Source organism: Podarcis tiliguerta, assembly GCF_965153285.1.
Source record: "Podarcis tiliguerta genome assembly, chromosome: 11".
Classification (NCBI taxonomy): domain Eukaryota; kingdom Metazoa; phylum Chordata; class Lepidosauria; order Squamata; family Lacertidae; genus Podarcis; species Podarcis tiliguerta.
The window spans coordinates 62,701,431-62,718,316 of record NC_139544.1 but is presented as its reverse complement, the minus strand read 5'-3'; the positions used below and the strand labels follow the sequence as shown (position 1 = coordinate 62,718,316).

The 16,886-nt window shown below is 55.0% G+C and overlaps 1 protein-coding gene across 4 annotated transcripts in view; it reads left to right on the top strand.

Moving 5' to 3' along the window:
- The window catches only part of PIGO (phosphatidylinositol glycan anchor biosynthesis class O), a 108,503-nt gene extending 91,934 nt beyond the window's left edge, over positions 1-16,569 (top strand). The window contains exons 1-11 of one of the 4 annotated variants that reach the window (XM_083402729.1): positions 807-971; positions 1,836-2,326; positions 3,679-3,822; positions 4,634-4,757; positions 5,520-5,679; positions 6,309-6,482; positions 6,585-8,100; positions 8,748-8,951; positions 10,662-10,855; positions 11,021-11,091; positions 12,382-16,569. In XM_083402729.1, the coding sequence (XP_083258855.1) occupies positions 1,837-2,326; positions 3,679-3,822; positions 4,634-4,757; positions 5,520-5,679; positions 6,309-6,482; positions 6,585-8,100; positions 8,748-8,951; positions 10,662-10,855; positions 11,021-11,091; positions 12,382-12,511 (3,207 nt within the window). In that variant the 5' untranslated portion in view covers positions 807-971; position 1,836 and the 3' untranslated portion in view covers positions 12,512-16,569. Of the gene's footprint in view, positions 1-806; positions 976-1,835; positions 2,327-3,678; positions 3,823-4,633; positions 4,758-5,519; positions 5,680-6,308; positions 6,483-6,584; positions 8,101-8,747; positions 8,952-10,657; positions 10,856-11,020; positions 11,092-12,381 lie in introns of those variants that run through there. The other 3 variants (XM_083402728.1, XM_083402730.1, XM_083402731.1) reach the window with 3 other exon arrangements.
- Positions 16,570-16,886: the final 317 nt, after the last annotated feature.

Here is a 16,886-nt window from a genome sequence, read left to right as displayed (position 1 = left end):
CAAAATCTAGGTGTGAGGCTGCTCAGTCCCCCAGCTGGTCAGGCAGAGCCCGCGGGTCGCTGCGGAATAAAGGAAGGAGCCAAGCCACCAACTGGAGCAAATAGCTGTAGACCAACGTTTATTGCGCAACAGGTTCAAAGAGGAATTTTGAGCCCTGAGGATGGGGGGACAAAGACTTTTAAAACTTTCCCACCATATCCCAGAATACAGTTCGGACAGCATCATTGCTACATCACTGACATGTCACCAAAGGGGAGGGGTAGACAGGGGTTACACTAGTTTCGCCTTGGCAGACATGTCAGGGCAAGACCCAGGGATAAGATGAGCAGAGGCAAACACCTCTGAAGTCCCACCGCCCAAAGTACAATAGAACTTCCTTTGCATGTTGGCTTTCCTTGGCCGACAATCAGCTCAGCAATTGTCGCTTCTGGGAACTTCCTGGGGTAGGAGGTGTGTATACATGGAGGAAACTGGGAAAGGAGTTCATTTTATATGATTTTTAAAGCTAGGTAACTTCCCTGAGCTGTCAAGTTGAAAGGATACATTCAGGCATAATATTTGGAACATTTAACTTTAAAGATGTGTCCCCCCCACGTAATTTCTGCAACACGGTAGAAAGAGGAAGAGCTAAAAAACGAGAAAGAAAACTCAGGAAGAAAATCATTGAAGGGAAGCATAAAGCGAGGAGGGGGCGCTGGGAGCCTGGCGGCACCTCCAGGCAACGGAGCAGTCTACCCGCCTGGGGGCGCCCTCCTGCCGCTCTGGCCCGCCTCTCGCTGGCCTCCGCTTCCGCCCTTTCCCGGAAGGGCCGCCCTGGATCTCCCTCCGCCCTCCCACGCGCACCTGGCCGCCAGGTGGGGCCGGCGCAGCCCCGAACCGGCCTCCGGGGGGCCAGGCGGACGAGGAAGAGGAAGAGGAGGGCCCAGTCCGAGGAAGGGCGCGGCGGCGGCGGAGTCTGCCCCCCTCAGCAGGCAGGTGGGGGTCCCCTCACTCCCTCCTCCCGTGGGTCCCGGTTCTGGGGGAGGGGAGAGGGGTGACCCCCCAGGCCCAGCCTCTCCCCCCTCGGGCCCAGGGCTGCCTGCCGGGGTCCCTTGGCCAAAGGCACCTGGCCCTCAGCATTCCGGGGGGGCCCTTATCCCCTGTTTCTCCCGCCCTGGCCTTCCTGGGGGGGGGGGCGTCGTCTCGCCGGGGAGGGCTTTGCTCTGGCAGCGACACCCGCAGCCCGGCGGAGGCAGCTGGGAGGGGCAGCCCAAGGTCACCCCGGCCGGCCCAGGGAGCGAGGGTGGGAGCCCCGGTTCCTCGCCCGCCCGGCGCCCTCAGCTGCCACGAAATCTCTTAAACCAGGCACCCCCAAACTCGGCCCGCCAGATGTATTGGGACTACATTTCCCAGCATCCCTGACCACTGGTCCTGTTAGCTAGGGATGATGGGAATTGTGGTCCCCAAAGAGCTGGAGGGCCGAGTTTGGGGGGGCCTGCCTTGGCCGTTGGCAGCCCTAACAGCTACCACCACTATGCCACCAATGCAGGGAAAATAAGCTTTCATAGCAGCACCAGCAGAGGGGATGGGACACAGCACCAGGTGCAAGGCGCTGTGTGAGCAACCGGCCAATCACTTTCTCAACTCCAGTTGACCAGTTGGACATTGCTGGCGTAGAGCAATGCATCGTTTATCTCATGTTTCACCCAAGCGATGATTTGTGTTATATTACGCCTTACACAGGTCATACTGCTTGTTCCTACGGAAACACCGGTGAGACTGGTAGGCTTTGAGCACCCAAGGGGTGTGAGGGGCACCCTCTGCTCACCGGTCCTTTCTCCCCCCACCCCCTGCAGGATGCAGAGAGTACCGGTGCTGCTCTTCCTTGCCTGGACCTGCTTCCTCTTCTTCTCGGCCATCGGACTCTTCACCAGCGGCTTCCTGCTCATGCGTGTGGAGCTGGCCAACCGCAGCAGCTGCTCGGACCCCCTGGTCGCCTCCCTGCCAGGGGCCAGGGCCCCCCTCGGCTCCTGCTGGCTGCCAAGGCGCTTCCCCAAAGCCGTGCTCGTCATCATCGACGCCCTCAAGTTTGAGTTTGCCCAGTATGACCCCTCCAGGCGGGAGCCGCGGCCTTACGAGAACAAGCTGGGCTTCCTGCACCAGCTGGCCAGTTTGCAGCCCCTGCATGCCCGCCTCTTCCGCTTCCGGGCCGACCCTCCCACCACCACCATGCAGCGCATCAAGGGCATCACCACCGGCTCCCTGCCCACCTTCATTGACGCAGGCAGCAACTTCGCCTCCTACGCCATCCAGGAGGACAACTTGGTCTGGCAGCTGGCGCAGAACGGTGGGTGCCTCCAGAAGGGGGCGGTGAGGGCAGGCTCTTCGCAGAATGTCTTGCCTCTCTTATTCTAGCTGTTGTGGACTAAGGGAGGTGCTTTCTTCATCTTCATTTCTTCCTTCCTTTTCCTCAGATGCACTCTTCTCCCTACTCTTTCATATTTCTCTCGGGACTTAGCCTGCAAGTGCTAGTGACAAAATGGTTCCTTTTATGTTTCTGGTGTAGACTTGCATCATGTGCTACTTCCTTGTAGGTTATGACTCGGGAGTTGAGAGCAGGCAGATTCATGTTTGAGGTTGGGAAGAAGCGTCTGGCAAGTTCAGTTTTGCTCCACTTGGGATGGGGTTGCTTTGACCTGCGGAACATGAGAGCCAGGGCCCTGGTCTCTGTGGTGTATGTTGTGGTTTGGAGGCAGTAGCTGGATCTGGGCGTAGGCCAGCCATCCTTCTAGGCTGGGCATATGACTGCATGGCATGTCATCCAGGCTTTTCAGCTGCCACTTGCCTGGCTGCTTGTGGTGAGGGGAAATGGCCTCCAAAGCGACCAGGCGGGGATGTTGTACAAACGCTTGTTCCCTGTTATGCTTCAGACTGACAGGTTACTCTGAAAAGACTACTGCAGAAATACGTGGGGAAATAAATTAGTACAAAACTGGCCGTGAACTAATTCTTGATGTGGTCTTATATATTCTGGGGACTTTTGCCTTTGTGGTTTGATGATGCAGGTTGGAGGAAAAGTTCAGACAGGGACCTCTTTTGTGGCTGCATACACTGAGCACCAGCTCAAATCAGCAGGGAGAACTCAAGAGGTTGCGGGGGTCTGTCTGTGCTGTGTTTGCTACCAAGGCAGAATGTGGGCATGAAATGTGTGGAATGGTGTGGGTCATTGTTGATTGTTTGTTTAACACATTTATAAATGGCTTCATATTTTGAAAAGAAATTTTTAAAGTGATGTACAATGTAGAAACTATAAACAATATGCTTGCTGAAGCTGCCTCAGCACCTCAAGGAAAGCAGACTGTGGCTTTCAGTTCTTCCCATATTTTATTTAGAAAACCCAAACTTTTGTCAGGTGGAAACTGCACCACTGTGTTATCGGCTCAAAGGGGCTGATCTGTAGTGACTGTGTGATGCTGTTTCCCTGAGCTGGAGGAGAGCTGTGTGCATGTCCCTCCTTGGCCTTGAAGGTTCTGCTTGGGTGGCTCTGAGGATGGATTTCCTGAGTTCTCTAGAAAGGAACCAAGAGAGACGGAACCTGGAGCTCCTGGGCTCCGCGGACTAGGTTTCGGCTCCCTAACCTGGTGACCTGCTCATTGCTGTGCTCTAAACACCCCTCTCTCATTCCCCCCTCCCTTGCAGGGAAAAGAGTGGTGTTCATGGGGGATGACACCTGGGACGGGCTCTTCCCCCAGGCCTTCCACCGCTCGTACTTCTTCCCTTCTTTCAACGTGAAGGATCTTCACACTGTAGATGATGGAATCCTGCAGCATTTGTATGAGACAGGTGAGCCGCTGTCCCGGGCCGGAGTTCTTGGCTCCCCTTTCATGCCAGGCTGCTGGAGGAAACAGGCGGAGCAGGCAGAGGCCCTTTGCAGCTGGCTGAGAGGCCTGCTGGGAGTGGCTTGCCCTCTGTCTGCCCTACATGTTCTCTGTCCATAACCTTGAAGGGCGATGTGGCCTTGCAGGCTCCAGGCTCTGGTGTGGCTCGAGTCCCCTTGTGCCAGCCAGAATCCTTGAGGGAGAGACATTCTAAATTGTTAAAGAGTTCTTCAAAAAATTTGTTTGCAAAAGGGGGAATATTGAAAAAAATTTAATGTTTTGTTTTTAGTGGGAAAACCTTGTTTTCAAAATGGATTGCCTTGCCTTGAATTTATGTCAGCTTTAAAAAGGGAAGTAGGCTGCCTCCTCGAATTTTGTTTTTGAAACGACTTGTTTTGCACTAAGCACGGCTCTGCAAATTGCATGAATGGAATTTCTTCACCCACAATAACATCCTTTCCGTGTGGTTTTTCCAATGAGAAGCCACTCATCCTCCGCCAGCCCTTGTCACCCCCTGCCCTCTGCTGGCAGCAAAGTCTGAAAAGTCTGCTGGCTTTTTGCCTGCCTCTCATTGTCTCCTCCCTGTGTCTTCAAGGCCTGGCCCTGAGCACATCTGAAGGTGTGCATTGAAGGGGGAGGGGGAGAAATCTGCTCCTGCTCTTCCTCTCAGCCCTCAGTAAAGTGCGCCAGAGAAGAAAGAAACCTTGGCTGCCTCTCAGAGCAGAAGGGGCAAGTCTTCATGCTTCTCCCCCCCCCCTCTCTCTGTGGTGGCGCAGTCGATGGTGGCGAGTGGGAGTTGCTGATTGTCCACTTCTTGGGCGTGGATCACTGTGGCCATAAGCATGGACCAGACCATCCGGAAATGGCCAAGAAGCTCTCGCAGATGAATGACATGCTCAGGTGAGCTGGTTTCTCGGGTCATGTGGGTGCCCCTGGCTTCTCAGCACCAGCCCATTGTGTGCCAAGGACTGAAGCAGGATGAGCAGCAGCTGGGCCTTCCAGACGAATGTGGATTGTCCTGGCCAGCGCTGGGAGGGGCAGAAGTGGGGGCTCTCCTGCTTGTTTTATTCTCCTTCCTCTGCTTTGGGCTCCAGCTGCTGGGGAACCTCAAAGGTCTTTGGACGTTTGCATTATGTTAGGGGGGGCCCTTTGCCAACCTGGTGCCCACTAGACATTTTGGAGTGCATCAGGCCCTGCCAGCATGACTCTGCTGGGAGTTGTAGTTCAGAGCACTTGGGGGGCACCAGGTTGGCGACAGCTGTGCCAATGTCCCTTTAAACATTAGCTTTTGAGCTCCTTGTAGAGAGTGCTCTTGGATGAGCCTCTGATTCAGACTCGGAAGGACCCCCTGGAGGCAGTTTGAACTGGAGCCACTTGGCCAGTGTTGCCCCAACCAGGATTTGAGCCCTGGCCCCCCCTGGAAGGGAAACAGCTGGCCTTGAGCCCCAGGACCTGCACCCTGGAAGTTAAACCCCAGAGTTGGTTTGCTGCAGGAGAGCATCTCAGGCTGTGAGTCAGAAAGTCCCCCGTCAAACCTGCATTTGGGCTCAGGCGCCCCTGAAGGTCCTGCCTAAACAACATGGCTGGTGCCCACCCACTTTGCTGTGGGGGGCACCCGCTGGCACAGGGAGGCGGCTGAAGTCCTGTGTTGTTGATGGACAGGTCACTGGTTGACCACCTGGCGAATGACACGCTGCTCCTGGTAGCAGGGGACCACGGCATGACGGGGACCGGAGACCACGGAGGGGACAGCGAAGAGGAGGTCAACGCAGCCCTCTTTGTGTACAGCAAAGCCCAGCTGTTCCAGAGCCACCCGCCTCAGGTAAGCCAGGTGGAGGAAGGCGCTCTCTGTTGCACTTCCAAAGGGATCTTTCCCTTCCCACCTTTTGCATCTGGTCAGCCACTGTGAGAAAGGAGGCTGGACTAGATGGGCCATCAGCCGGACCCAGCAGGCTCTAAATTACCTTCTTAGGTGGCGGAGAGCTTGTTGCAACTGGTGCAAATAACCCCTTGGCCAGTTGCGCTTGGGAAAGGAGATTGATGCTCTTTTTCAGGCTTCTCACCTTTTAGAGCTGAAGAGTGCGGTCATGGCTGCCTGCCAGCTTCTTGCTGGCTGGCGGGGTGAGGAGAAGGGAGGCTTTTGAGAAGGCAAAAGGCTTGTGCCTCTGTGGCATGGCTTCCCTCTTGGATGCAGGAGCCCCAGGATCAATCCCCGATGGCACCTCCAGGCCAGGATGGGAGAGGCTCCTGCCTGCAACCCTGGAGAGCCACTGCTGTCAGTCAGTGTAGACGTAACTGAGCCAGAGGGACCCAATGGTCTGATTCTGTACCAGGCGTCTTCCTGTGCTCCTGCTTGCCTGCTGTGGGTGGGTGGGGTCCTGGGGGTCCCCACAGGGTGCTGTTCTCCCTGCCCTTCAGCAGCCGGACCCCTCGCTTCCTCCCTCTCTCCAGGAGCCAGAGACCGTACCGCAGGTGAACCTGGTCCCCACGCTGGCCCTGCTGCTGGGGGTGCCGGTGCCCTACAGCAACATCGGGGAAGTGATGGCTGAGCTGTTTGCCGCAGAGGGCGGCGCTGCCTCCTCGCTCCTCGCCCAGCTGGAGGCATACAGCATCAACGCCCGGCAGGTAAGAGGAGCTCGGCGGCCGGATCTTGAGGCAAAAGGCTCCTTAGAGTCCCTCCCCCTTGAGTGTTCCTGCGCTCAGTGATGGAGACCCTTGGCGTTGCAGGTTGACCGCTTCCTGCGCTCCTACTCACGGGCAGCCCAGGACATATCGGTAGAGAAGATGCGGCAGCTCCAGGACCTCTTCTCTGCTGCCGTGGAAGAGCATGAGCAGCTCTCCGCCCAGCCGGGGCCTCCTGCTCTGCCTCACCTGGAGCACCTCCGGGGCCGCTTCCGGCGCTATCTGCAGGAGGCGAGGGCCGTCTGCGCTGAGTCCTGGGCCCGGTTCCACCCGGCCCGCATGCTGGCTGGCTGCGCCCTGCTGACGTCTTCCTGTGTGCTGTGCTACGTTGCCTCCAGAGTGGCCTCGGGCCTGAGCTTCTCCTACCGCCGCCTCCTCCTCTACCCCGTCCTCTGGGGTGTGGTGGGGGCGGCCCTGCCCGGCCTGGCTCACCTCCTCGGCTGGGCCGCTGCGGACCTTGTCCTGCTCTCCTCCTGGGGAGCGGCGGCCTCCCAGTGCGGCTTCTTCTGGCACTGCTGGGCCAAGCGGCCGTGGAGGAGCCACGCGGCCAGCGCTTGTTCTCCCTCTGCGGGCACCAGCCTGAGGCAGAGGCTGCTGCGGGCATCGGGGCTGGGCCTGCCCGGAGGCATCCTGCTGGCTCGCTGCGGCGCCATGCTCTCAGACAGCTTTGTGGTGGCCGAGGCGCAGGTGGCGCCCTTCCTGCTGGCCTCGCTGGTGCTGCTGCTGGTGCTGCGCCTGCACTGGGAGGGGCGGCTGGAGGGCGGCTCCCCCCCGGCCCTGCGGCTGCTGGGGCTGCTGGGCGTGGTCCTGGCCTGCGCCCGCCTCTCGGCGCTCTTCCGGCAGTGCCGCGAGGAGACCCCCTGCTGCCGCTCCTCGACGCTGCTGGCCCCGCTCTCCAGCCTGCAGGACCCGGGGGCCAAGAACTCCTGCTACCTCCTCTGCCTGGCCGTGCTGGCCCTCCTGGCCTGGGGTGTGCGCCGCTGGCTGCGCCACTACGGCAACCTCAACAGCCCCAGCGCCCCGGTGCTCTTTGTGCGCTGGGGCTTCCCGCTGCTGGCCGTCTGCGTGGGGGGCTACTGGGCCATCACCTCCGGGGCCGAGGAGGCCCTGGTCAAGCTGCACGCCTGGGTGCAGCTGGCCCTGGTGGCCTTCCCCCAGGGGATCTTCGGCCTGGTGCTGGTGGGGCTCCTGCTGGTCCTCTGGGACCCCGTGACCGTCTTTGTGCGCGACAGCCGGGAGCCGGCCGAGGCCCCCATCGTCTCGCCCAGCTCCCAGGCGGAGCTCCAGCACGTCATCCCCCAGCTCTACCGGCGGATGCAACAGTCCCTGAAGAGCCGCCTGGACGAGGCCAAGTCGGGCGGCAGGGCCACGGTGGCCGCCTACGGGCTGGGCAGCGTCTACTCGGCCGCGCTCCTCATCTGCCTGGCCCTGCTGGGCTTCCTCTTTATGACGCTGCACAGCGAGCGGGTCAGCCTGGCCTTCCTGCTGCTCTTCCTCGAGGCCTTCGCGCTGCTCTGGATGCACGCCTGCGCCGTGGCGCTCTCCTCCTCCTCGCAGGCTGGTGAGTAGGGGCACGGCCCTGGGTCTCCGCTCCTCCTGAGTCAGGGCTGTGGACAGCGTCCTCTTCCAGGAAGGGCTTTGCTCTCAGAGAAAGGGCAGAAGCTCAAAATGGCCCAGCTGTTAACTGTTAAGACATAATGGTGCCCTAGGAATCTGCAGGGGAGGTCCCCGGGAAGAGGGGAGCGGGAGGAGGCCACAGAAACTGCAAAGCAGGCAGTGTGGTGCAGGGGTTAGAGTGGCAGACTAGGATCTGGGAGACCAGGGATCTCTGCTTGCTCAATGGGATGTTCCCCACCTCTCCATTGGATTTTGCATAAATGTGCAACTTACTATCAGAGCTTTGAATTTTGTTGTGTTGTTATCTTCTTCAGTGGGGCATGCAAACAGCTATTCTGAATAACCCTTTTTAAAAGATGGGGTAGGGGGCACTGGGGACGGGTTTAGGGATCTGAGGGGAGGGTGGTGGCCCCAAAACACTTGGGAACCTCTGGCAGGGGAGAGGGGAATCTTGCCAGGCAAGTGGAAATCCTTGCACTGATGGGGTGGGTTAGTTGAACGTAATTCTGATTCCCGCCGTGGAAGCTCTGCCGCGTTGTGTCTCCAGGGGTTCCTTGCTGGCCCTGAGGGTTCTCATCCTCCCACCCCCAGATCACTTCGTGGTGCCCTGGTACGCCCTCATCGCCTGGGCTCTTGCTGCCGCCCAGTTCTTCTATGCCACAGGCCACCAGCCAGTCTTCCCAGCCATCCACTGGAACGCAGCCTTTGTCGGCTTCCAGCAGGGGCATGAAACCAACCTGCTGCCGGCGCTCCTGGTCGGGGCCAACACCTTCGCCTCCCACATCCTCTTTGCAGGTGAGTCCCCTGCCTCCCGGAAAGGCCCCAAGGCTCTTTCTCTGAGCTTGCAACAGGCAGAGCGTGAATGGTGACTGCGGAGGGCAGCTAGGCAGAGGCTGCCTGCTCAGCACTAAGAGTTGGGTTTGGGTAGCAAATGAAGACTCTTGGCATCCACAGCAGGGGCAGGGAGCCTGTGGACTCCCCGGCATTGCTGGACTCCAGTTCCCAGCATTCAGCGTGGCCACTTGTCAGGGGTGCTGGGAGCTGAGGTACAGCTGCACCTGGAGAGACGCCCCCCCTCCCCGATCTACAGGCCCACAGCAGCTCCCGGAATATTGCCAGCATCTTGGCATCGGCAATAGGAGTGTGTGTGGGGGGGGGTCTGTTTATAGGGCCTTACCTGGGAAGAGAAGACTGGGGTGCCCCCCACCCGGCATCTGTTAACATAGCCTGGCTTTTGCTTTTCTCCCTAGCTTTGCCAGGCATGGGAACTGCGATGAGGCAAGCACCCACACATGGTTTTAGGCACCTGCTTAAAACTTCTTTATTTCAGAAAGCCTACCTAGAATTTTGCTTGTTTTGCATGTTTGCTGATTTCATCTGCATTTTATTGATGACTTTGCAGTCCTCAATACAGCACATGGAGAATTTTCTGATTAAGTGGTCTGTTTTTTTCTTTCTAAATATATCAAAATAGGGAGGGCCTCCAACTTCCTCTGCATTGTCCTGAGGGCGTCAGAGAGTGGAGTCTGGTGGGACCTGGTTCCTGATTGCCTTTTTGGCTGAAGGGGAGGGGGCATAATCCCCCCCAGGCATTGCTTAGCACAGTGTTTTCCAAAGTGGGCAAAGAGGTGTAAATGGCTAGCTGACTTCAAAAAGCTGATATCCTTGAATCAAGCACATCAGTTTCATTGACTTAATTAAACTGAATAGTTTTACTTGGATTCTGAATAAATTTGCAATTTTTATTTTTTTGCATACCATAGATTCCCATGTATAAGACGACTTTTTAACCCTGGAAAAGAGGTTAAAAAGTCGGAGGTCGTCTTATACGCGGGATATGGGCGGCGGGCTCTGCGCGGGAGAGAGCTTTCTCCCGGGGCGAAGCACAGCCCGCTGCTGCTGCTGCTGCGAGCTCCACACCAGGAGAAAGCTGCCCGGCACGGAGCCTGCCCAGCTGCTGCTTTGGAAGCAGCAGCGGACGGCGGGCTCTGCTCTGCACCGGGTGGCTTTCTCCCGGCGCAGAGCTGCCCAGCGTATTAAGCGACTGGGCTTATAAGACGAACCCACAAATTGCAGCTGCCAATTTCGGGGGTCGTCTAATAGGCCCAGTCGCCTTATATGCCGGAATCTACAGTAATTTTTATTGAGTTTTCCATATTTCATTACATTTTCATTACACAAATCCATAACTTAAAGCATCTGAATAAATTTGCAATTAATTGTTACTGTTTTGAGTTATATTGTGTTATTTTCTTCCTGAGTGGACTGTGCAAAACGCTATTCTGAATAATGCTTTTTATAGGCAGGGTAGCAGGGGCTGGGGCTGGGGCTGGGGCTGCGTTGATGGAACCAAGTGAGTGGGGCCCCAAAAGAGTTTGGGAAGCACTGATTTAGAGGGATTTATCTTCTCGCCCCTTTCTTTTTCCCTCTGGGTTCCATCAGCTGGTGGTCCCTGGCATTCTCTCCATTGACCCCTCTCTCTTCCTCCTCCTTTCCTCGAGGTAGCCGGCTGCCCTTTGCTTCTGCTTTGGCCGTTTGTCTGTGAAATGCCCACCGCCTCCAAGGGCAAGAAGTCGAAGGCAGAGCCTCCAGACAGGGAGGAGCAGATGATGGAGATGAGGCTCCGGGAAGCCCCAGAGAAGTTTTCAGCAGCGCTTCTGCAGCTGGGGCTCAAGTACCTGCTTGTTCTGGGGGTTCAGGTACGTTCCTGGAAGCAAACACCGGGGGAGGCCTTTTTCTGCAAGCCAGAGAGAGGAGGGAGGGAGAGGCGGTGATGGGGACTGGTGGGCTGTGCATGTGAGGATACAGTGAATGAACACCAGGAGTTTTACCTGCAGCCTGAACTCCTTTTCTTTCCCCCATAGATTCTGGCTTGTGTCTTGGCAGCGATCATCCTCAGAAGGCACCTTATGGTCTGGAAGGTGTTTGCCCCCAAGTAAGTTGGGCAGGTGTCCTGTGGCTCTGGAGCTCAGTCCCCTCCGTGTGCTGACAGGGAAAGGGTTGGGTGTTTCAGAGCCCAGGGCTGCCAGGCAGAGTTGCAAGACTGCATGGAAAATGGCTGGTCAGAGTTCTGTCAGCTGTAGGCTGCTCTCTCTCTCTCTCTGTGTCTTTTGTATTATTTTTTTATTTCAAATATACAAATAAATACATAGATAACAGACACATGCATTAATAACCACTACAGAAATCAAATAATATCAGATTTAATAACCTTACATCTCTACATATATATATATAAAATGAAACAAACAGAAGAAAAGGAAAAAGACAAAACAAAGACAGTTACAGAAACAACGTAAGATTCTTCCATTCAATACTATTCAGAAAGAGAAAGCGCTGACCTGGCAGTTAACGGGGCTGCAGGAATCGAGAGACGCATTGGCCGGCTTCAGGGTTTTTCCCACATTGTGATTTTGCACAGCACATGCACACATCATGATTCGCAATATATTGCCAGGTCAAAAATTATGAAACCGGTATCATGATATGGACTTCAAAGTGGTTTTGGACCATAAATTGCCTAGCCCAGGGGTCTGCAACCTGCGGCTCCGGAGCCGCATGTGGCTCTTTTACACCTTTGCCACGGCTCCGGGGCGGATACTAGCGAGGGGAGGAGGCGCATTGTGCGCCCCGACACTCTCCACTGTGGCGGGCGCTTTACTGGCTGTGACGTCGCATGGGGGTGGTGCGTGTGTTAGTCACGCACCGTCCCGACGTCACCTTCCCGCCCGCCCGCTACATTGTAAGGGGCATGTACACGGGTCACTGCATTGAAAGGGGACATGTATGCTGGTCACTGTTCTGAAGGGGAGTGAAGAACACACACAAAAAAAGGTAACTTGTTAATTTAACGTTTATTTCTATGAGGAGGAGTAATTCTGAGGGGTCAAACAAAGAAATAATAAAAAAGTGACAAAAAAGTTATTTTTATAATGATGAGTTTTGCGGCTCCCAGTTTTTTTTTCTTCGAAAACGGGTCCAAGTGGCTCTTTTTGTCTTAAAGGTTGCAGTCCCCTGGCCTAGCCCTACCGCCCAGCACAGAAATGAGTAGTTGACTTGCCCCTGAGTTAGGCCAGTTGCCCCTGTAGTGTCTTCACTAGCTTCCCCCCCCCCCAGTGTGCCCCTCTTCCCTCAAGGGTTAAATTTGGGGCCTCTCGCCTGCAGAGCGCCTCCTGTGGAGCCTTTGCGGTACTTTCCTCACCCGGGGCTTCTGTTCCGCTTCCAGGTTCCTCTTTGAAGCTCTGGGCTTCATGGTGAGCAGCGTCTTCCTCCTGCTGGGCATCGGCCTGGTGATGCGGGTGGACTGCGCCGTCAGCCTGTGGTTCAAGCAGCTCATCCTTGCTCAGTCCAGGTAGCACGAGAGGAAGAGGGACCTTCTGGCAGTGCCCCCCCCCCCCCCGCAACCGCAGAGAGAGCCTTGGGGAGATTCTTGTGCTGCCCACAACTCAGTGGGCTCAGCTTGGTGGCGGTTGCCGGGTCTTTTGTTTTGCAGAAAGAGCCTTCCCACGCTCCAAAGAGATGACGCCCTGATCTCACTGGCCACTCACAGCTTGAGGGTCGCCAGTGAATCCCTGGGGAGTGGCCCTTTTGTTCTCTGAGTGGGGGGAAGAAATGCAGAAGGAGCTGCCCCTTGTTTCCAAAGAGAACACTTCCGGCTGTGTGCGGCTGAGATCCAGATCCGTGGGCATCGCTCTTGCGGGTGACTTCCTTGCTTCTCTTGAGTTCCTTTGTGAGTCTGGAGCAGCTGCACATGGGGTGGGGGTGAGGCTGTGGGCACTTCTTGGGAATGGCAGAAAGGGAAATCCATGCCCAGAGCTGGAGAGGCCAGATTCTGGACCAGGAAAAAGCACCCTCCGAGCTGACTGCCAACAGATTCTTTGCCAACCAGAGGAAGGTCTTGCTTGGACTGCTATTTGAGGACTAAATGCCGCTGCTGTTTCTAACTGGTGGCTGGTGGCACCTTCAGAAAGGCTTGATCGGTCTGTGGTTTTTGCTCAAAGCCCTGTTGGTGCAGAAGCGTTTCTTCTCCTTCAAGAACCAAGGCTCCAGCGGGAACAGAACGCCCTCCTGCTTGGTTGCAGGCACCAGGGTGGCCCCCAGCAGTGGCCAGAAGTTCTTTCGGGGCCCAACGTTTTTGAAGAACCTCAACTTTTTGGTGCTGAAGCCTAAGTCTCATTTCGTCGCTGAGACTTGGTTGTGTTTTGAGTTCCAGATTTCTGAATCTGGCCTTTTGAAGAAGAAAAAAATGGAGTTCCAGTTCTCCACAAGGTGAAATTTGGCATGGCCGCTAGGCAGCCTCTGGCTGCGTGTTCTGGTAGTTTCCTGCGCTGGCTTTGCAACAAGGAAGCTGCTCAGTCCATCCCAGGCAGTGTCGTCTGCTCAGACAGACACGCTTTCCACGGCCTCAGGTAGATCATCCTTCCTCATCACTTCTGCCCGAGTCTGCTACCTGAAGATCCCACACCTATTGCATGCGAAGCATGTGCCTGTCCCACTGAGCCTGCCTCCCTGCCCCTGCTTTTATGCCTGCAGTAGTGTTCTGTGTAACTCCGCACCACTTCCGCATGGTGCCAGAAGCCCACCTTGCTGCTTCTCCTTTGGGGACAGACCCCTTGTTCTGGGCCTCATTGGCTGCTCTGGAGCATCGAGCCCAAAGGTCCCTTCCTTGAAGGGAAAGGCCTGGGAAGAGCCATTTCCAGCCACGATGAGCCTGAACCTGCTGTGTGCTCAGGAGGAGGACGCAAGAGAGGCCCTCTTTATCCTTGGCTGCATCTCTTCCTCCCTTTGGGCTTGTTAGCAAAGGCGTCATCAAATGAATATGCTCTGACTTTCTGTTTGTTGCTTCAGAATCCATGTTCTGTCAAGGACTTGGCAGGCTGGATTCCTGCTTTGCTGCTTGGTCTCCCTTGAGAAGGTTGTTGGGTCTTGCTTTGGCTAAAACAGAGATCGGTTGCCTTTCAAAGATGTAGGTTGGTGGGGCTGCTTTCAGAGGATCTGCACGGGACGAGGGGAGTTGTGTCCAGAGTCCCATTTTGAGTTTTCTGCAATGCCTGCAAGGAGTCAGCTTTGCATTGAGCATGTGAGGCTGCTCAAGCGGGAACCTCTTGGCCTGCTGGACGCTGCTTCTTTGTGATGGATGGATGGTGTAGCAGCAGCCAGGGAATTCGTCATAGTGGATGTGGATGGACAGGCGCCTGGAAGCAGCTGAGCAGTTGTACCACTGAACGCTGCAAGATTTGGCCGTGCTAGGACATCCCTGATCTTTGTTTTGCTCTGCCTTACCGTACCTTGGAAAACGGAGGACGCAACTCCCAATGTCAACACCTTCCTCTGATGTCTGTTTCCATTGTCAGTTTTCTTGGCTGCTGCAGGGTATTTGAGCCACAGGAGTGACCCTAATGCTGCTATGCTTCTGTGTTCTTGTGTCATGGAAGATACATTCGTTTTTATGGCAAGCTTACACAGTGCACAGGGAACGACTTCCATGAGGTGGTTGCAAAGGCTTGTGGTTGACATTCTTTATGTTGGGGCTGCTGCAGGCAAACAGGTGGGGCTGGTGGGGGGCCTGACCTTCTCCAGCCCCCTCAAACTCTATGCATTCTCTCTGGCTTTTCTTGCCCAGTAAAGCAATGCTAGTGAGACTTTCAGCCTTGCCTGCCAGTCCAGGTGCGTTTGCTGCTTCTCCCCCTCTACACAGAATTGGTGCCTTAAAAATCTTCATTAGCTGAAGCTTCCCCGAGACCCTGGGATCTGGTCCTGAGAACCTGAGAGGGCCAAGCCAGTACATTTTTCTGTCCCAAACTCGGCACAATCCAAGAGGTTTCTTCCTGGCATCTCTTGCCGTTTTGCAGGTGTTTGGGGCTTAGCTTCAAATTCCACACGACTGCTTCCTTGCAATCCCTGATCAGTCAGTATTCTTAAGTGTCCCCTAAATAGCCCCAGTTTGTCAGTTCTGAGCACTTGCTCTGAAGTTTAGTACCCACCATTTCCATGCAGGGGCAGATCCAGGCTCATTAAACATGATTTGTTGCTCTCGTCAGCATCCTTCTTCATCCATGATTTCACAGCTGTTTGGTTTGAAATTACTCAAGGTTAGCACTGTTGGCTTTTGCTTAAAAAGAACAGAAGTCGTACAAAGAGTTTCAGTGGTTACTCGTTATGACACACTACCTCCAGGATTGGGGCAGTAAATGCCTCTGAATGCCACTTGCTGGGGCATCACAATAGGCAAAGGCTCTAGGTGGGCTCCCTTTGGCCTGATCTGGCAGCCAGGTTTTCCTTACATCACACTGAAAGAGCCAGAATTTCTACAGGTGACAGCCCTCTTCACCTACTGTTAGAGGGAACTGTGAGCTGCAAGTTGGAGGAGCCAGCTGATGAGATCTTGACACCCAGTCTCCTAAGGGACAGTTGCTTTTACTATGAAGTATTATGTCAGAAAATCTGGGCTTCAAAATCAGAAGTGCCGCTTTTCAAATGGGAAGGAATTATGTTCAAACATTTGAAACCATCCATCAGGGCCTGTGTTCTTTCTTGGGCTATAAAAGCAAAAGAGAAATACTTCTGTGTTTTTATATCCTGGATTTTCTGATGTTTGTTTCATAGTATACAGATAATTCTCCCTTAGAGGACCTGGGGGCTTTCTACCTGCAATTCTGCTGCTACATGCCACAGAATCCTTCTCTGTAAAATGCTCTGGTGTATTCTAGTGTTAAAGAAGCACCCACAAATAGCCAGCCCTGTGGGTTTTGCCCTCCCCACAGATACGTACAAATCACACTTAGCAGGTTGCCAGGAGCTTCTGTGGCTCAGACCAGGGGCATCGCAGGTTCTGAGCTGAGGTGGGCTTATTCCTGCCCATCCTGCACATGGTCACTTTACTTATAGATTCCTAGCAGGTGCCATCCATACTAGAGTTCTCAGATCTGGAAGGGTAGCAGAAGACTGAGAGTAGTTGTAAACCCTCCAGTGCCTTTATCGGGCCTGCTCCTGCCTCTGAGGGAGACCAGACCAGGGTCTGTAGTCTCTCTCCGCTGGAACCATTATTGCCTTGGGCAAGTGTTTTCACCTTACGTGCCTCTCTATCCTGACGTGCAAAACTGGGTATACCCTGGCCTACCTCTGAGGGTATGTTTTATGGGAAGACCAAGAAAAGGAGTGGCTTTGCATAGAATAACTCTGCAGCTTCTTTTTTGCTTCTGCAATATGAAACCAAAACCCACGAGCAAGTAGTTCTGAGTTGGTCCTTTTATGCTGAATAGTCATCCTGTTAACTTCCTTTGGGGAGGGTCAAAAGTAAGCGTTGGAAGTGTTGTTTTTTTAAGAAAAGGGTTTTCGGTGCACAAGGTTGAAAGGGGAGACGTGTGCCAGGGCTGGCTCTAAAACTGCTGTAAATAAAATGTCTGATCCCAAACGATGGAAAATTGCCTCTTTGTTGAAGTAAACAAAGATTTGTACCTGGGTGGGGAGGGAGGAAGGAAGGAAGGTTGCGTGCGCATTCTAGTGATAAAAGAGGGGCCGATGAAGGGGGGGGCTGCAAGTGAGCCTGAGACTATACTCTGTTAGAGGGTGGCATGCGCAGGGGCCAAAGGAAGGAACATGCTGAGGTGGAAAAGGCAGTAAGTTTTATTTGCCCCCCGGAGTCTGCAACAACTGTCTTATCACTTGTAAGTCAAGGCCCCTCTCAAAGTGGGCAGTGCCATCTTCTGCCAGCGCTCCCTTTTTGCAACC